We start from the raw sequence: 20,682 nt of genomic DNA on the forward strand, positions 1-20,682 counted from the left end.
TAGTCAGCAACATCTGGGAATCCCTGTTAGAGGGAACATGGGTCCCACCGCATCCCTACCCAGATCACAGCTAGCACACGTCGGTCCCTTACCGCCACTCTTCAATTTTGGCCCACAGGTGGCCGTTTCTCAGGAACACGCAGGGGGAGGCTTGGAGCCCCACTCTTCTGACCCAGCTGTCGGTCCCGAGAACCAGCCTACAGTTTTGGGAGGAGAAGGGCGAGGCACCTTCTCCCACGCACAATAATGCTAGACCAAGACTCGAGTTCGAATCCCCGTTCAGCCCAGGCCATCGCTGGGTGACTCTGGGCCAGTCGCGTCTTTCGCAGCCTAACCAACCTCACAGGACTGTTGTAAGGAGAAATTTAACCACGTGCAACCACTTTGGGCTCCTTGGAGGAAGAGCAGGAGATCCATGAAATCGATCAATAAAAACGAACGGCTTTTATTGCAGTCGGGAAGGCCAGGCCTGCGCCAGCTGCGACCGAGCGGGCCACGTGGAGAATGGCTTGCCCGCTGCTGGGATGCTTTTGGCATGAGCTGCACACAGGCCTGAGTGAAGATGGAGCTGTGGCAGAGAGGAAGGGAGGAAGCAAACCACAAGGAGAGGCCTGCAGGCTGCCGACAGAGCCGCTCTGGGCCCAACATAAACGCACCGCTGAAAAGAGAGAGAAGGGGAAGAAGCCCAGCTGGGAAGGCGAGGGCAGATGAGAAGCCGCCTTGGGCAGCAGAAGCCTCACTCCTCAGCTGGTCACAGAGGCCTCACTTCACAGGCTGGTTGGGTACATTCTGCAGGTTTGCCGAGAACACTTTTTATTGAGCAAAGCCCCGCCCGAGGTGTGCGGCGGCCACACACACTCACACCGACACGCGCGCGGGGGACTGTACACGCAAGACGACACTTCGACATCCTGTGTTGGGCGGAGGACACAGTCTCTGGGTACCAGGCATGGCTTCACTTCGGCCTGAGGGCACAGAGCTTATCTGTCCACTTCACCAAAGACAATATCCTGGGTGCCTAAGAAGAAGAAGAAGGAGAAGAAGATGAAGGGATACAGATGTGGCCGTAGCTCAGCAGAGGAGCATCTGCGTGGCATGCAGAAAGTTGTCCCAGGTTCAATCCCTGGCAGCATCTCCAGTTAGGACTGGGAGAGACGCCTGCCTGAAACCTCGGAGAGATGCTGCCAGTCAGTGTAAACCAAGGGTTCCCAACCTGGGTTCCTCCAGATGTTATTTATTTAACATATTTTTATACCACCCGAAACGCAAGTTCTCTGGGCCGTTTACAAGACAATAAAAATAACCAATAAAAAGATAAAAACATTTCAACCATTAAAATTTAAAAAGTCAAAACTATTGAAACACAATTAAACACACAATTGAATCAGTGTCTCATTCAAAGAGCCGCAGAACTTCAACTCCCATCATCCCCAGCTACAATTTATTCCGGCTGGGGGGTGATGGGCGTTGTAGTTCCACAACAGCTCTGGAGGAACCCAGGTTGGGAACCCTTGGTGTGGGCAATACTGAGGCAGGAGGACCAAAAGCTCTAACTCGGTATAAGGCAGATTCAAGGTCTCTATGTATGTGTCAGACGTCCTTCCTGCCTTCCGATTCGGGGTCCCCAAGATGGAAGCGGGGCTGGAGCGGAGAAAGAAGGTCTGTGGGGAGCCAGCGGAAAAGATCCGAGGTGGGCCCAGAAAGGGCTGGACATCTGAAGCGACCATATATGCTGGTCGGCCTCGCTCAATAATATCTGCTGTGTCAGGCAGCGCCTTCCAAAAGCCGCAGGGCGAAGGAGGTCTGGCCCGGAATCTGCATTCCCGAATATTTGACTAGAGAAGCCGAGGACTGTGCCCAAGAGACATTCCCCTCCCCGCAAGCTATGAATCCATCCCCACCGCTGGCCTCGTTTCCTTCTCAACTGCATGGGCTAATTCAGGGGTTCCCAACCCGCGGCCCGCCAGATGTTGTGGCTGAACGACAATTCCCAGAATCCTCCGCTACAATTTACTGTGGTGGCGGATAATGGGAGTTGTAGTTCAGCAACACCTGAAGTACCACAAGCTGTTGTGCCATCGAGTCGGTGTCGACTCCTGGCGCCCACAGAGGCCTGTGGTTGTCTTTGGTAGAATACAGGAGGGGTTGACCATTGCCTCCTCCCGCACAGTATGAGATGACGCCTTTCAGCCTCTTCCTATATTGCTGCTGCCCGATAGAGGTGTTCCCCATAGTCTGGGAAACATACCAGCGGGGATTCCAACCGGCAACCTCTTGCTCCCAAGGCAGGTTACTTGTGAACTCCTAAATTCACTCCTCCACCAACATGACAAACCTTTGATTCTGCCCCACAGAGCTCCCACATGCAGCAGAAAGGGTCACTTACCGATTATGGCCACCACATCTGCAAGCATGTGGTTTCTCGACATCTTATCCAAGCCGGCCTGTGGAAGATGACACAGTTTGGGGTGAGAGAGAGAGAGAGGAGAGAGAGAAAGAGAGAGATCTGTGGATTGGCTTGCCCATTCGAGTTTGGGGTAACAGCAGGGAGACCCCAAACAACAGAGATATATTCAGAGGATCCCCACCCTGCTACCTGTACTATCAAAGATGGTCTGCGTTTATTTTTACAAACATTTATGTTTACACCTTAAAGCAGAGGGCGAAAGTAACCCAAAGGTTTTGCTGCTTCCAAGTTAATGCTTGGGTCCAATGTACTTAAGAGAGCCCCTTCTCCGTCATGAACCCTGCCCCCTATCAAAATAATCTGGGGAGGTCCGGTTACGGTTGCCACCAGTTCATCTGGTGGCAACTTGGGACGGGGCCTTCTCTGTGGCTGCCCCAGGGCTTTGGCATGCGCCCCCCCGCCGTCGAAATAAGGGTGTCTCCATCTCTGATTGCTTTTAAAAAGACCCTCAAGGCGTACCTGTTAAAATTAAGTTTCAACTGTTTAATTGCTTTTATTCTGTGAAATTATTCTGTTTTTATAGTAGTTGTATTTTATATTATGTACACCGCCTAGAGATACACATATCAGGTGGTATATGAATGGAATAAGTAACTAAATTAATGCTTTAAGAGAAAGTACCAGCAGCTTACTAAACAAAAACGAAACAAAAAAACCTTCCCACAGTTCATGCAGTACCAGGACCGCAGGAATGCAGAACGTGAGGTTGGGACACCCTATGCAGCAGCCCGAGAAATCCCAGCTTTCGTTTGTTAAAAAGAGGAAGTTTAATAAGGCCTAGAAACTTGCTTAAAAAACGAAAACAAAAAGGCTGCAGTGCGTGGTCAAACGCCTGATGAAGTCATCTGAATCCAGTTGGCCACCCAACAAGATTCCTAGCGGTCACAGACTCCCGTCACTTGAGAAGACCCGAGCGTCTCTCTGCATCATCAATTGAAACCGAATTATGCAAAAGTGAAACCAAGATTTGCATGAAGTGCAACGAGATCGACAGGACGAAGGCTTTTCCAGGCACAGGATTGTGGCTCTGAGATTTATTTTAAGCTGTTCAGAAGCGTGAAGTGCACACAGCTTTCCTTGTGCACGTACCACAAACCACAGCAGCGTGACAAGGGGCTTCCAGGGGCAGAGAGAAACGGGTGCCCGTCTAGGCAGAAGGAAGGGGAACACGATTGGGGAAGGAAGCGGCCCTTCTGCTGGCCACGCTGCCAGAAGTGAGGGCCCTCCCGTTCACTCTGCTGGACACTCTCCTTGCACCGGAGGAAGGAAGATCAGCCAACACAGCTGGGAAAGTCCACAACCCTGTGAAGCAATCTTGGCCCATGAAACTAACTGAACCAAGAGCGTTGTCTGGAAATAAGCCTATCTGCATTAGAAACGAAAATACATTGTGCAAAGCTTAAAATTTAGTCACTTTTTTGGAAGTCGGAGGCCCCTCATGGGGTGAGGCCCTAAGCCAGAGCTTGCACCTAAAGCATGATTTGTCCCCTTAGCTAAGCAGGGTCTCCCCTGGTTGCATATGAATGGGAGACTAGAAGTGTGAACACTGGAAGAGATTCCTCTTAGGGGATGGAGCCGCTCTGGGAAGAGCATCCAGGTTCCAAGTCCCCTCCCTGGCAGCATCTCCAGGACAGGGCTGAGAGAGATTCCTGCCCGCAACCTTGGAGAAGCTGCTGCCAGTCTGTGAAGACAATACTGAGCTAGACAGACCAGTGGTCTTACTCAGTATATGGCAGCTTCCTACGTTCCTATCCATCTGTCTAGTGGTTTTGCCAAGGAGTAGACCACCCCCTCTCCTTGTTCCGTTCTGCCTTCATCTCTGCTCTCTTTGGAGGGAAGACTTTGGCATCATCTACCTTGATCTCTCCCCCACCTCCTTGGGTTGTATCCCTGCTAGGGGTGTGCACAAAGCCCATTAGCCCGGTCCGGTTCAAGTCCAAACCAGACTCAAACCAGAACGGGCATGTTTGGTTCTGGCATCCCCGAACTAGAACCTCAGCTCAGCTCGAATTAGAGCCGGTTTGGGGTTCTAAACTGTCATAATAATAAATAAAATAAGATTTTAAACTTACTGCCGGGTTTGGCGGCCTCTGGGGGTCCTGCTGGGGGGGGGGGGCGGGTTGTCTCTCTCGGTTTCCCTCACTGCGGTTTTCAATGGGCCGTTTTGGCCTGTTTTCGAGCAGTTTCAGCCCTATATGTGGTCGCGGCGGCCGTGGTCAGGGAAAAAAATCCCAAAACGGCTCACAGAAGACCTCAAGGGTGGGGTGAGAACTGCTGGACACACACGTGTGCGTGCACACATACACGCACACACACCCTGCAGCAGCATCCCCCCGGAGTCCACTGAACCCAGGGATTTTATTTTTTACAGTTTTCAACTCTGAACCGGCCTGATGGCTCGAGCCTAACCGGGCCCGGTTCGAGGGCGAGCCGGTTCACACATCCCTAATCCCTGCCTGACATGCCTTGGGTCACCAGTTTGAGACCCTCTGCGGGCACCAGTCACACCCTTCACACACACACCTTAAAACCCAGACTACATTTCCCCCTTCCCAGGTGCTCCTCAGGGTTCCCTGTCACAGGGATTCAGCAGATGATGTTGACCACAACTCCCTGCATCCCCAGTTGCAACAGTCCTCGGCTAGGGATTCTGGGAGTGGCCGTCAACAGCAGTGGGGAATCCCTGCTGCAGAGAACCCTGGGTCCTCTCCCTTCACAGACGCAGACCCCTGGGGCGCATTTCCCCCTTACCAGGTGGGCAAAGCCGGGAGCTTTAATCTTACAGCGGTAGGGCCGGCTGCTGCCGTCGGAGACCAGATACACGCCAAACTCTCCCTGCAGCACGAGATCAAGAGAGAGAAATGATTATTATTATTAATTTGATTTCTATGCCGCCCTTCCAAAAATGGCTCAGGGCGGTTTACACGGAGAAATAATAAACAAATAAGATGGCTCCCTGTCCCCAAAGGGCTCTCAGTCTAAAAAGCCAGATAGACACCGGCAACAGCCACTGGAGGGATGCTGTGCTGGGGGTGGATAGGGCCAGTTACTCTCCCCCTGCTAAATACAAGAGAATCACCACGGTAAAAGGTGCCTCTTTGCCCAGTTAGCAGGGAATGCATGAAATGTAGACCTGAACTGGGCATTTTATTTCAGACACTTGCATCCCACCCTTTCTCAGCAAGACAGGCGGCTAACCACGCAATCCTTCAGGTCGGGGTTTTTCCAACTTGGGTCTGTAGCTGTTGTGGGTCTACAACTCCCACCATCCCTGCTTTAGATGAAACCAGACCCAATCAGTTTGCAATCGGTCAAAAACACCAAGGGGGGAAAGCAGCAGCATCACCCTGGCCGAGAGTCCTGTAACTCAGCCAAGAGGCACCTTTATGAAAGTGGCGATTCTCTTGACTGGAGCAGGGGGAGAGCCCCTGGACCTGCCCAGCCCAGCCTCCCTCCAGTGGCTGCTGGCGGTGTCTCCCCTAGGCTCCTTTTTAAAACATCAGCCCTATGAGAACAGGGAGCCGTCTTATTTACTTGGGCATAATTTCTCTATGTAAACCGCTTGGGAAACCTTTGTTGAAAAACGGCATATAAACACTTGTCGTAGAAGTCGTAGTCGTCCTGGGCCATGTGGATTGCTACAGCGCTGCCCAGGGGTTGACTACAACTCCCATCATCCTTGGCCAAAGGCCACTGCAGCTGGGGGTGATGGGAGTTGTAGTCAACACCTGGCAATCCCTGTTACAGGGAACGCTGGTTCTGGGGGTTGAGCCCAGGTTCAGATTCAAGTTTCACAGGCGCTTCCACAAGGTGACCGGCCGTCTGACGGTCGGCCTCAAGGTCCCCTCCAACTCCCTACAATGCGCAACTCAAAAGCTGGTACCTTGGGGGCCTCGATGGCGGTGTACGTTGCTCCAGGGGGCACCTGGTAGCCCTCCGTGTACAGCTTGAAGTGGTGGATCAGGGCCTCCATCGAGGTCTGGCGAAAGAAGGAGGAGACACTGAAAGACCGAGACGGCAGCCAAGCCAGAGACCCCTTGCACCGAGGCTGGGCTGGGCTGGGCAGCGAGGGGAGGAGTGAGGGCTGCAGCTCAGGGGCAGAGGACCCGCGTCGCACCCAGGAGGCCCCAGGTTCAGTCCCTGGCAGCATCTCTCAGGAGGGCTGGGAACGACCCCTGCCTGGAACTCTGGAGAGCCGCTGCCAGTCAGTGCTGGCAAGACTGAGCAAGACAGACCAAGTGCCTGACTCAGTGCAAGGCCCCTTGGCTATGTTTAGATGGAGAGGGAAGGGGCCGCAGTTCCGTGGCAGAGCACCCGCTTTGCATGTGGACGTCCCTCCATTCAGTCCCTGGCAGCATCTCCAGGTAAGCCTGGGGAAGACCCCAGGAGAGCTGCTGCCAGTCAGAGCAGACAATCCCGAGCTCAACGGACCAAGAGCCTGACTCATCAGTATAAAGCAACTTCCTAGGTTCCGACGGAGAGGGCCCTCGTTCTAAGGCCACCAGTCCTGCTGCCTGGACTGGAGAGGAGAGCCGGTCTAGTGGTAGCCAGCATGACTGGTCCCCTTAGCTAAGCAGAGTCCGCCCTGGTTGCATATGAATGGGAGACTACATGTGTGAGCACTGTAAGATATTCCCCTCAGGGGATGATGGAGCCCCTCTGGGAAGAGCATCTAGGTTCCATGTTCCCTCCCTGGCAGCATCTCCAAGACAGGGCTGAGAGAGATTCCTGCCTGCAAGCTTGGAGAAGCCGCTGCCAGTCTGTGAAGACAATACTGAGCTAGATGGACCAAGGGTCTGACTCAGTATATGGCAGCTTCCTACGTTCCTGTGGTAGCCACCCAGACACCTCCAGAAGGCCCCCCGCAAGTGGGCAAGCAAGGCAATAGCCCTCTCCTGGCCCCGGCAACTGATATTCAGAGTCCGACTGCCTCCCAACAGGGATGTAGCTAACACTGAGCAAGGGTAGGGGGGAAACCAGCAACCCTGGACCCCCCGAGGGAGAAGAGGGCTGTCAGCGGAGTGACCGCTTGCTCTCGACTCCCTCCGCCTCTGAAGAAAGAGGTGGGGGAGGCAGGTAGGGGCCCATCTTGACGTTTTGTCCCCGGGCCTCTTCCAAAGAAGGAGCACGTAGCCATTGTGGCCCAGAGACTTGGCCTCCGCCGGTCTGCCTCGTGGCGTTGCTCGCTAACCCTTCCCGCTCGGTTCTACCTTCATCTCGGATCTCTTTGGAGGGGAGATCTTGGCGTCGTCCACCTTGATCTCCCCCTCGGGCATCTTGTTGAGGGCCTGCAAGATGATACGGAGCGACTGCCGCATCTCTTCCACTCGGCACAGGTACCTGCGGGGAGAAGGGCAGGGATGAGGACGGTCCCGGGGCTCAGGAAACTCAAGGACCGGGACGAGAGACAGAGCCTGGGAAGGAACTGTAAGTGTCCCGGTGGTGGGGACAGTGAAGATACAGAATGGTGGGAGAGGCCTTCCGGGTCAGAGGAGGAGATGGGCTGACCGCAAGCCCTCTCCCACAACACCAGAACCAGGGGTCACCCCCATGAAACCAAAGGTCGGGAAATTTAGGACCGACGGGAGGAAGGACTTTTTCCTACACAACGCAGAATGAATCTATGGAATTCTCTGCCACGGGAGGTGGTGAGGGCCACCAGCTTGGATGGCTTCAAAAGGGGCTTGGACAAATTCATGGAGGAGGACAGGTCTCTCGATGGCTACTAGTCTGGTGGCTGCGAGCCACTTCCTGCCTCAGAGGCATGATGCCTCTTCATCCCAGTTGTAGAGGAGCAACAGGAGGAGAGAGGGCATGCCCTCCCCTCTCCCGTCAGAGAGGAGAGCTGGTCTTGTGGTAGCAAGCATGACTGGTCCCCTTAGCTAAGCAGGGTCTGCCCTGGTTGCATATGAATGGGAGACTAGAAGTGTGAGTACTCGAAGATATTCCCCTCAGGGGATGGAGCCGCTCTGGAAAAAGCCGAAGGTTTCAAGTTCCCTCCCTGGCAGCATCTCCAAGATCGGGCTGAGAGAGACTCCTGCCTGCAACCTTGGAGAAGCCGCTGCCAGTCTGTGAAGACAATCCTGAGCTAGATAGACCAGTGGGCTGACTCAGTCTATGGCAGCTTCCTAGGTTCTTGCCTGTGGGCTCCCCAGAGGTGGGCTACTGTGTGAAACAGAAGGCTGGACTAGATGAGCCTTGGGCCTGATCCAGCAGGGCTGTTCTTATACGCCCCCAACGTACAAACAGGTTGCGTTCCCGAAGTTGGTTTGTAAGCTGGAGGTCCACACCTCGGAACGCACCGGGTTCCCAAGAGGGACGACGTGTGTGTATGTAATTTATAAGTTGGGGTCTTGCTTAAGGCAATCTGTTATGGAGCTGTGTTGGTAGGTACGGGTGTTTTTAAGCTGGATGTTTCTAAGTCAGGGCGTGCCTGTATTAAATACAGTGTATTTAGGTCTCTCTCTCACGTTTCTCCCATCGCAGATCTCAAGGCCACCTACAGAAGAATTCCAGGCCGTCTCTCATCCAGGCATGACCAGAGATAGACCTGCTTTGTTTCGGCAAGGGAGCTGCGCCGTAGGCCTTCAGACCATGCCCCGAGAACAGAGATATGCTACCCTTCACAAGGGACAGGAGGAGTTCTCGCTCTGGTCCTGGGCAGTTCTGCTTCCAATCCGGCAGGGCCCTGCACTGAATTCAGACTTTGGTGCCTTATATCTGTCGGATCCTCTTACACAACAAAGGCTGTGCCAACAGCCACCCCCACCTCCGTCATCACACACCATGCACGTGTCTTATGTACTCCATCCTTCCCATCAGGATCAAACCAGAACTGGGCAAGACCCTCTTCCTCAGGCGATGACCCCATCACTGGCCCTAGCACCCATGGGGGACCAAAGGCCACCTAAGACACGGCATACGATTTCAATGAGTGTGCACCGATTTTAAGGGTTTAAATGCTACTTTTCTGGAATTTTATTGTATTTTAACTTTTGCAAGCCGCTTTGAGATGCATTATGAAAGGCGGTATAAAAACTGAACAATAAATAAATACAGTTGTTTCTCCGTGGCTGGCAAATTCATGGTAAGGAAGTCGTTGACTTCAATGGGAGAACGGGGGTTAGGGAAATCGCGAGTGCCAAAGTGCCTAAAACACACACACAAAAAGGTAAAAAAATTCCCCGACATCCAGAAATGACTCCTCTAAAAAAACCCAAAATTGCCCCCTGATCTCTGTAAAGGACCCTCGGATTGACCCTGGAAACTGGCCAAAAAATGGCTGGAAATTTTTAAAAAATGGCGCCAACCATGAATACTCAAGTCACAGTTGGTGGGGTGCGTGACCGTTTGCCAGTCACGGATACTCAAACCCGCAATTAGCAAGCGACAGCTGGAGCACCATGAAAGCTGTCCATGTCATCGTCACCCACACAACTTCTTCCCTCCCTCCTCCAAGAAAAGACACACCTGTCGTAGCAGTCTCCCCGTGACCCAATTGGGACATCAAATTCCACTTGGTCGTAGACATCGTAGGGCTGACTTTTGCGAAGGTCCCAATGGATTCCTGAGCCACGAAGCATCACTCCACTAACAGTGCGAGAGGAGAGGAGAGGTACAGCTAGGAATGTGTCATTTGTACACTCAACACAAGGTCAAAAGGAGATTGCATCTTGAGTCTTGGTCATTTTCTGTCGGCTGGAAACAATACAGACCCCTGTACTCCAGTGCCTACCACACGGGAGGAGAAGGGGCAGGCTTACCTTACTCTTATGAGATGCACCATTTCTGTAAGTTAATTACCTAAAACCGTAGTTGAGGGCTTCCTCTGCTGTTACCACGCCAATATCAATGGTGCGGTTCTTCCAGATTCGATTGTTAGTCAGCAACTGATGAGTGAAAAACGGAGCATTAAGTATCCACTCCAAAAAACACGATCCTTAAATGGGTATCTTTCAAAAAAATCATCATCCTTTATTTGTTCGCTGCCCCCCAAACAAATTGTTCTATGTTGTTTTAATGAAGAAAATAATCTGTAAACTACTAAGAATCTCATTGATCAAAAGGTTTCTTGGCCTCCTGGCCAAGACCAAAGGAAGGGTTTGCTTGGATGTTACGATTTCCACAGTGGGCTGTGCTGTGGATCAATATGCATGAAGAAGTTCCATGAGTAGGAATCAGGACTGCTGAGTAGATTTAGGAATTAAACTAGATTCACAGGGTGCTGGTGCTGGTGGAAATCAGTTCATCCTAAAGCAGATGATCACTTCTGGCCAGGTCTCTGTCTACGCTGGGATACTATTTAAGTCCAGAAAAAGACACATACGGTACATACGAACTTAAGAAAAGCCAGGCGGGATCAGGCCGTGGCCCGTCCAGCCCAGCCCTATTCAGTGGCCAACCAGGCACACTTGGGATTGGAAGTGGAGGAAAGAGGGCAGCTCCCCTCTCCCTCGGTGTTCCCTGGCACTCAGGGCGATGCCACGTCAGATCCTGATGGAGGTATATAGCTACCAAGGGTGGGAGGTGCTGATAGCCCAATCCTCTGCCGAGACTCTTTGCTGGCATTATTAAAAAAGGTGCCACCACCTTACAGCAGGTTTCAAATTCAAATTTCAATTTGAATGAGTGCAATGAACGGTACTCTTGGCTAAGCAGGGCCCACCCTGGTTTGCACTTGAATGGGAGACTCCATGTGTGAGCACTGTAAGAGATTCCCCTCAGGGGATGGGGCCGCTCTGGCACGAGCATCTGCCTGCTTGCATGCACAAGGTTCCAGGTTCCCTCCCTGGCAGCATCTCCAAGATAGGGCTGAGAGAGACTCCTCCTGTCTGCAACCTGGGAGTAAGCCGCTGCCAGTCAGTGTGGACAGAACTGAGCTAGATGGAAACAATGGTCTGACTCAGTAGACGGCAGCTTCCTGTGTTCCTATGTGATGTTTATATTCCTTTCCAAGGACACTTGGAGGATTCCCCCCCCCCACCAAGGAACCTGTTTCTTACATGCCGCATGGTTATAAAGACAGCTACACAGAGAAACTGTCAGAAGAGCAGCAGCAGCAACGTCTTGGGAAACCGTGCGTTTGACTTCTGCCACATTACAAGACGCACAGCCAGACAAAGGCCGCAGCTGCAAGGAAAGCCCGCCTTCGATCCTCCCGAAAGCCTCACCTCTTCCACCTCATCGATCCGGATGGAGAAGTTCTTCACGAACTCGTAGATGTCGTCCATCAGCCCCAGAGGCATGTCCTGAAGGGGAAGGAGAGCAGGGCACATGTGGTCCAGGGCCCACCACAGCATCTGGAGAGCAAACCGCCCTCCCCGCCAAGAATCAAGGCATCGAACCCCACTGACTCCTGACCTGGTGGACCCCTCCTGGGCGGACATAAGCAGCGTGCATCCGGGCCCCGGAGACCCGCTCGTAGAATTCAAACATCTGCAGAGAGACCAGAAAAGGTGGGAGCAGGAGAGAAAGAAATGCATCTGTTAAGAGCCCGTGGACAACCCTCGCCATTTTTAGGAAGAGCATACGCTCTACAAGCACAAGGTCATAGGAAGGAACATAGGAAGCTGCCATATACTGAGTCCGACCCTTGGTCCAGCTAGCTCAGTGTTGTCTTCCCAGACTGGCAGCGGCTTTTCCAAGGTTGCAGGCAGGAGTCTCTCTCAGCCCGATCTTGGAGATGCTGCCAGGGCGGGAACTTGGAACCTAGATGCTCTTCCCAGAGCGGCTTCATCCCCTGAGGGGAATATCTTCCAATGCTCACACATCAAGTCTCCCATCCATATGCAACCATGGTGGACCCTGCTTAGCTCTGGGGCCAAGTCATGCTTGCTACCACCAGACCAGCTCTCTTCTCCCAGCCTGAGTTTCAGGGAGCGGAATTGGGCGAAGTCCTTTCCTCGAGCTATGAAATAACTTGTTGGGGCGAGGAGAGGCAGTGGCCGGATTTGGTCTGAAGAGGTGAAACTGCCTTACCCCAAGTCAGACGGCTGTTCAGCCTAGATCAGGGGGGGTTTGCAGGACTCCAGCTCCCCCACTCTTGGCCACTGAGGCTGGGGTGGAGAGGAGCTGATGCTGAGGAACAGCTGCCAAGCCCTGATCTAACCCAGCGGCATCTATTCGGACCGGCATCAGTGCTCCAAACTTTCCAGAGAGGGACCTGGAAAAGGAGAGCTGGTCTGGTGGTAGCAAGCATGACTGGTCCCATCCTATGAAGCCCGAAACAGCTTGGGCCCCGGGTATTTAAGAGAACATCTTCTTCGTCATGAACCCCACCACCCGTTGAGATCATCAGGAGAGGTCCGTCTGCAGTTGCCACCAGCTCGTCTGCGGGTTACTCAGGGACACGGGCCTTCTCCGTTGCTGCCCCGAGGATTTGGAATGCGCTCCCTAGTGAAACAAGAGCCTCCCCATCTCTGACCACTTTTAAAAAGTCTTTAAAGACCCCTCTGTTCACCCAGGCTTTTAACTGATATTGTTTTGATTGTTGTAATGTTGTTTTTAGAATATTGTTTTAAAATTTTAAGTTGTTGTGTTTTAAATTTCTTGTTTTTAAATTTCTTGTTTTTGTTTTTAACTAATGTTTAACTTTTGTTTTTATCTTCTTGTAAACCGCCCAGAGACATAAGTTTTGGGCGGTATAAAAATATGTTAAATAAATAAATAGCTAAGCGGGGTCCACCCTGGTTGCATATGAAAGGGAGACTAGAAGTGTGAACACTGGAAGAAATTCCCCTTCTTAGGGGATGAAGCCACTCTGGGAAGAGCAGAAAGTTCCAAGTTCCCTCCCTGGCAGCATCTCCACGATAGGGCTGAGAGAGACTCCTGCCTGCAACCTTGGAGAAGCCGCTGCCAGTCTGTGAAGACAATACTGAGCTAGATGGACCAAAGGTCTGACTCAGTATATGGCAGCTTCCTATGTCCTTGATAAAGCATAATGTCCCTCACAGGGGTTATTGCTGGAGTCTCCTTTAGGTTTCTTTTTGGACTGGGAGCCCCTTGAAGGCAGAGAACCATCTCCTCAGTCCTTTGGCTATGGAAGCCACTTTGGGAACTTTTTTGGCTGGGGGAAAAAAGAAAGAGTGGGCAGGTGCGCCATCAATAATAAATGAGCTCCCCCCTGCCCCCCCCCCCCGCTCAGGCAAAGGTCGACCTCGTTAAGTGAACTCTGCTGACTGGGTCAAGGGACCCCTTCTCAAAATGGCGCCAAGGGACACCTTTCCAAAATGGCGGCTCTCTTGATTTGAGAACAGGGCGGGAGCAATTGTGCCTTTTCAGCCCAGGGGCTGTTGTCGGGACCTCCTTTGAGTTTCTTTTTTTTAAACTGGGAGCCCCTTTGAGGCAGGAAGCCATCTCCTCAGTCCTTTGGCTATGGAAACTGTGTCGGGAACTTTTGAGCTGCAGAAGCAGATGCTCCATAACTAATGAACTTTGAATGAACTTTGCCCCCCTCAGGCAAGGGTCAGCCCCATTAAGTGACCTCTGCTGACTGGGTCAAGGGGCACCTTCTCAAAATGGCGCCAAGGGGCACCTTTCCAAAATGGCAGCTCTCTTATTTTGAGCAGGGGGAAAGCAACTGTCCCTCTCCAACCCAACATGGCTTCTTTCCCCGTGCTTGTTATTGGGGTCTTCCGTGGGCTTCCTTTTGGACTGGGAGCCCCGTTGTGGACAGCGACAAGGAACCATCTTTTTCCTATTGTGCTTTTCCCTACCTAAGCCACTTTGAGAGCGTTTTTGTTGAGAAGCAGAATATAAATATCCTTAATAATAACCAATAATAAACTTTTAGCTGGAGGCACTGCCGGCGACTGGACCTGGGGCCTTCTGCAGGCAGAGTAGACCAATCTAGCCGGGCTGGTTCTTACCTTCTCCCTTTCCTCAAACATCCAGAAGAAAGGAGTCATGGCGCCAATGTCCAGGGCATGGGTGGTGATGGCCATGATGTGGTTCAAGAGACGTGTTATTTCACCAAAGAGAACTGGTAAAGAGGCAGAGGCTTGGGTTAGCTACCGAGACACAGAACCAAGAACCAAGATGGGGGAAGAAGAGAGGACAGGTGGCAGTCAAATAAGAGAGGCCTTGCTTTCATTTTTATTCTCGCCAGGGCAGCATGTGTGGTGTGGTGTGGGTCTCCCCCACCCATGCACCACATCCTCACAACAACCTTGTGAGGTAGGCTCTGCTGAGAAAGCACGACGGGCCCGAGATAACTCACTGAGTTTCACGGCCAAGTGAGGATCTGAATTCAGAACACCCTGGGACTAGTCCGATACACTAAAGGGTAGGGAAATTATAGTAACCGTACCAAGTTAGAAACACAGTATATGCTTTTGTTTCGAGGCAGCACTGGCTCATGGGGACGAACAGCTGCAATGTAGTATCATGGGTCATCCCATGAAATTGTCTGCCAGGAAATTTAGGACCCACACAAGAAAGGGCTTTCCCACACAGCGTATAATGAATCGATAGAATTCTCTGCCTCTCTTCTCCATGGATGTGGTGACCCGTGTTCCTTCTATCAGGGATTCCCAGATGTTGACGACAACAACTCCCAGAATCCCAGCAGCAATGGCTTTTGTTTGGGGATTATTGGAGTTGTAGTCCACAATATCTGGGAGTCCCTGTTAGAAGGAACACTGGTGGCAGTGTTCCCTCTAAGGCGTGCGCTCACACATTTTTTGATGTCCGCTCAAATTTTAGGTTGAATCAGGAAGGCCCCACTCTGACTGCATGTTTGCACACACTGCCTAGATACTGCCGCCAAGAACAAAACTCATTCCGCACACAGATGAAAATAAAATAAGAGCGAAGACTGACTGGTGGTGATGGCCATCAGCCTGGGTAGCTTTAAAAAGGGGCTTAGAAAAATTCATGGGTGACAAGACTATCAATGGCTACTAATCCTGAGGCTTTTTCACACCTGGCTTTTAGATCGCATCTCCTCTAGAATGGAGGCGTGCTTTCACATATCCGCCAAATCTACCCCCAAATCTCTGCAAGCTATCGGGGAGCACTTCACACACAACTCTGGTTTTTCATCGTGCGTTAAGAGTGTAGCCTGATATAGGAACACAGGAAGCTGCCCTATACTGAGTCAGACCCTTGGTCCATCTAGCTCAGCATTGTCTACACAGACTGGCAGCAGCTTCTCCAAGGTTGCAGGCAGGAATCTCTCTCGGCCCTCTCTTGGAGATGCTGCCAGGGAGGGAACTTGGAACCTCAGATGCTCTTCGCAGAGCGGCTCCATCCCCTTAGGGGAATCTCTTACAGTGCTCACACACATCAAGTCTTCCATTCGTATGCAACCAGGGTGGACCCTGCTTAACTAAGTCATGCTTGCTACCATAAGACCAGCTCTCCTCTCCCCGCTATATATCGAGGTTTAAAAAAAAAAAATCCACATTTTGCTTTGGTATTTTGGCCCGCTTTCTGGGAAAGCTGCTGGTGGCTAGTGCTTACCTCTAGGCTCAGAAGCAGGCTCTTTCCAAATACCAGTTTCAGGGGAGCAACAGCAGGAGAGAGGGCATGCCTTCATCTCCTGCTTGGGGGCTTCCCAGAGGCATCTGGTGGGCCACTGTGGGAAACAGGCCTTGGAGACTATTCTTATAATATATCAAAGGGAAGCAGATTTGCCAAACCTCTTCCATTCATTGATTTTTGGGGGACTGCTGAGCTGTTTCCACACAATCTAGCAATACAGCAAGTGACCATGTGGATAGCCGGGATTGTTTTGACCAAAAAGAGGTAGACAGAAGCTGTCTGGCCCTCACCCACCTCGGATCCACTGAGCCCTCAGGGGCGGACGGATGTTGAGCAGCTTTTCCACGGCTAAGGAGTAGGCCTGTTCGTTGCACATCATAGAGACGTAGTCGAGCCGGTCGAAGTATGGAAGAGCCTGAGACGGAGCAGGATTGTGTTAATACACAGAGCTGGTTGACGCACATAGCACGGACTTTCATACACATACAACAGCAAGCATCTGGCAATTGCATTCTTTCACTAACTTTCCCCCTAAAAATGTAATGCATTGGTATAATTTCTAAGTAAGTTAGGGAAAGCTTCTATCAGCCAGTGATTCCGGTCAGGGAGCCTCCTGCGTCAAAAAGATGCAGCATCCAACCTGGAGGCTCAGTCGCTCACCAGGGGGACAGGAGCGATCCTGGCAGGGTTACCTGAAGATACGTCTTGTACTCGATCAGTTTTTCAGTGCCCCGGTGGAGCAGGCCAATGTGGGGGTCGCACTTCTTCACCGTCTCCCCGTTCAGCTCCATGACTAACCGCAAGACCCCGTGGGCCGCAGGGTGCTGGGGCCCAAAGTTGAGGGTCAGGTTGGAGACTTTCTTCTCAGCCGGAGGGTCCTTGTCTGTTTAGGCCAAGAGAGTGAAAGACGGCAGGTGGGACACTGAGCAGGCTCGACGCACAACGGCACTAACCCAGGTGCGTGGCGGACTAACCTGGGTTAGAGTTGCCATGCCCTCCACCGGAATTCCAGGTTTCACCCGGATTTTAAGCACCTCACCTAGATTGTTTAGCCCACCTCCCAGATTTGCCCAGATTTTCTTTTCTTTTCTTTTTAAAGCTAAGCTCGAGCCCTTGTAGAAGCAGAATGATGGAGCAAAACGTGCAGTCCGACTGAAACCTAATTATGAAGATGCTGCGTTGATGTTGCTTTGGGGCGGAGAGACTGGCTCAGATCCAAAGGAGTGTGAGGGAAAGGTGAAGATCTCTGGGTGGTGTTCCATGAACCCCTGCGCATGCGCGAGCGGAAGGCGTCTCAAAGTGCCACGCCGCCCTGTATCTGGGGTGGTACCCAGCCTCACACCGGGCTCCGTCCACTTCTCTGAAACCTTTGCGCCTCGAGACACCAGAAGGGGGAAACCTCAGCATGTCACAGCTACTATGTGATTGGCTGCACAAGCGGGGGGGGGGGAGGAGGCGGGGCAACTTGCATTCATGCCAGTACAAGCTGGTGACCATAGAGAGGGCTGTGCAGAGCGGCACGTTCCCGCCTCCCTGCCTTGGCAGCCGCAGCCCTCTCTGTAAAACATGGCGGGCAGCTGCTGAAATCTCAAGATGACTCAGCAAAGCAGACAAACCCAGGCTCCAGTAACCCTCCTTCCACACGGTAACCTGGGTTAAGACTCTGGTTTATTTTCAGGGTTGGTGGCCTTTGGCTAGGCTGGATCTGGGAGCTTGCCTCACCTCCCCCCACCCCCACAACGGTACTAAACTCAGGTTAGGGTTGCCATATTCTGGCTTTCCAAATCCAGGTGCCTAATTTGCATATTATGTAAATTGGCTTGAAAATAATTTTTGTTCCATAGCTCCGCTTCTACAAGGGCTGGAACTGAGCTTTAAAAAAAAAGAAAGAAAAAAAGCTGGAATCCGGGCAAATCTGGGTGGGCTAAACTATCTGGGTGAGATGCTTAAAATCCAGTTGAATTTTGGAATTTCGGGAGGGATAGCCACTCTGCTCTTAATGGAGACCCCCCCCCCGTGCTGCCCTCACAATACAGCAGTGATTTCAAGAGCACACCACAAGGGAAACTTACCATTCCAAGGGGGAGGGACCCACTTTTCTGTCTCTTTGGTGGGGTACATGACAGCACCAGAATACCCCTTGATCCATTCCACATCGGGTTGCCACTGCTTTGATCTGAGAAGGGGGAAACACAAAAAACTATTTTAAGATCTGGCAGATTTATGCGCAAAGCCACAAGACGGAGAAGTGTGGATACCAAGGCTTGTAACTTAAGGATAAACAGACCACAAAAGGGGTTCTCCAACAGGGTCCCCAGCCACCACAGCAGAACTGGGGATGATAAGAACCTAAGAGCAGCCCTGCTGGATCAGGCCCAAGAAGGCCCATCTAGTCCAGCATCCTGTTTCATACAGTGCTCCATCAGATGCCACTGGGAGTCTACAGGCAGGAGTTGAGGGCATGCCCTTTCTCCTGCTGTTACTCCCCTGCAAATGGTACTCAGAGGCATCCTGCCTTTGAGACTGGAGATGGCCTACAGCCCTCCGACTAGAAGCCATTGATAGACCTCTTCTCCATGAAGTTATCCAAACCCCTCTTCAAGCCATCCAGGTTGTTGGCTGTCATCACATCTTGTGGCAGAAAATTCTACAAGTTGATTATGTGTTGTGTGAAAAAGTACTTCTGTTTGTTGGTCCTAGATTTTCTCTCTCTCCACTTTCTCCATACCAGGCATGATTTTATAGACCTCTATCATGTTTCCCCACCATCTTTTTTCTGAACTAAAAAGCCCCAATGGCTGTAGCCTTGCCTCATAAGAAAGGTGCTCCAGGCCCCTGATCATCTTGATTGCCCTGCACCTTCTCCAGTTCTACAGTGTCCCTTTTTTTAGATGTGGTGACCAGAATTGTACACAGTATTCCAAGTGTAGCCGCACCACAATTTTGTATAAGGGCACTATAATATTAGCAGTTTTTTTCAATCCCCTTCCTAATGATCCCTAGCATGGAATTGAACTTTAGACTTCTCAGTGTGGTTGTTAAGGGCACAGAGCCTCCATCAGGAATCACACTTAAATACCTATGTAGCAAGGAACAGAAGTGAGATCAGCTGAAATGCTTGCTCATCAGGGAAGATGTTCCTCAGGCACAGCAAATTTAGTAAGCTGCAGCTTATGTCTGCATTTTTCTCTATCATCTCCAGAAGGAATCTAGGTACCTGACCCCACCTTCTCACAAGCATGAGCCTAGTGGAGTTGCCACCATTTTTAACTGGTCCGTTCCTCTGTCTTCGATAGCAGCCTGCTATGTAGTATGGGGATAAAGTGGGGAAAGATGAAAAAACATAACTTGCTCTGTTTTTGCACGTGAAGCTACTGTTAAAGGGATGGAAAAGATTTTTGTTGCACCTTAAAGATTTGTGGTACTAGTCTATCCTCTAACAGGAATCCCCATTAGAGGATAGACTAGTACCTAACTAGTATAAACCCTTGCTAACTTGGCAAAGAGGCACCTTTTAACGTGGTGATTCTCTTTATTTAGCAGGGGAAGAGTAACCAGCCCTATCCAACCCCAGCCAGCACAGCATTCCTCCAGTGGCTGTTGCTGGTGTCTGTCTTATGTTTCTTTTTTTATTTTGAGCCCTTTGGGGACAGGGATCCATCTTATTTATTTGTTATTTCTCGGTGTAAACCACCTGAGCCCTTTTTGGAAGGGCAGTATAGAAATTGAATAATTATTAATAATAATAACAACCACGTTTGCTTCCCTGTTCCCCTTCACATCCCTCTCCTTTCTCTAGGATCTTCCTTTAATTTCAGATTGTAAGCCCCTTGGGGGCAGGGACCACTCCTCTCCTACTTTGTAAAGCACCACACATGTCAGCAGTGCTAGATGAATAAATAAAATATCCCGAGGCAAAGTGAGACTCAACCCTCCCCCCACCCCATGTCAAAATGTTTTCAATAATGAAACACACAAATGCCACCGAGACAGAAACAGTGTCTCTGGCCACATACAGAATGCCCTTGCCTTGCCTCCAAGTAATCATACCTACTACATGCATAGGATTAAAGACAGCAGGACTTGCAGATCGGTCAGAACTTGAGTCCACACGCAGGACTAGCAGCTTGACATTTCCAAATGAACTTGGGGCAGCAGATGAGTAGCAATTGCAACAATTCCAAGACACCAGCCACAAAAAAAAAAGGGGGGTGGGGGAATATACATCCAATCTCAATGCAAGAAGGGGAATGTTACCTGTGGGGCGCCGTCCCCAGTGCAATACCCTGCACCCAAGATGACCCTGAAGGTGTCCGCAGCCGCCACAAGGACCTGAGCGCCGCCATTTTTGCCTGCAGCACCGCGGACGGCAACAGACGTCGGGGGCGCGCATGCTCCGTTTTGTCCAGCGCTTCAAGGCCGCCATTATTAGTATGGTCAAAGAACTGGCGCTCCCCCCACCCCCCATCATTCCGCAGCAGTGCAGGGGTTTGCAAACGGGAAGGTGGTGCGATGTGACTTAGTAAAAGGGCTTGCAGTTTGCAATTATGAGTATAATAATCATCATTATGTTATCAATGATAACTGAGGATTAATCATCAAGTTGCAAACGAATCCTTGTGACTCTAGACTTTTCCTAGCTCTATAAGGTCTCATTTCCTAAACTCTCCAGTGGGAGAGTTTAATCCAAGATCTTCTGGGAAAGTAATGAGTTTATGTTTCTATTTTTTTAT

At 51.2% G+C, this 20,682-nt stretch overlaps 1 protein-coding gene across 1 annotated transcript; it reads right to left on the bottom strand.

The window, feature by feature from the left end:
• Nucleotides 1–421: 421 nt before the first annotated feature.
• On the bottom strand, nt 422–20,335 carry NDUFS2 (NADH:ubiquinone oxidoreductase core subunit S2). Its single transcript, XM_053278611.1, has 14 exons — nt 20,207–20,335; nt 18,022–18,125; nt 16,642–16,832; nt 16,244–16,364; nt 14,335–14,447; nt 11,828–11,902; nt 11,638–11,715; nt 10,271–10,356; nt 9,938–10,057; nt 7,678–7,807; nt 6,351–6,446; nt 5,219–5,302; nt 2,387–2,444; nt 422–1,018 (listed from the first exon to the last, which is right to left on the bottom strand). The coding sequence occupies exons 1-14, from the start codon at nt 20,293–20,295 to the stop codon at nt 981–983; spliced, it is 1,383 nt and encodes a 460-aa protein (XP_053134586.1). The 5' UTR covers nt 20,296–20,335; the 3' UTR covers nt 422–980.
• Nucleotides 20,336–20,682: the final 347 nt, after the last annotated feature.

The sequence above is a fragment of the Hemicordylus capensis genome, chromosome 14 (assembly GCF_027244095.1).
Source record: "Hemicordylus capensis ecotype Gifberg chromosome 14, rHemCap1.1.pri, whole genome shotgun sequence".
Taxonomy (NCBI): Eukaryota; Metazoa; Chordata; class Lepidosauria; order Squamata; family Cordylidae; genus Hemicordylus; species Hemicordylus capensis.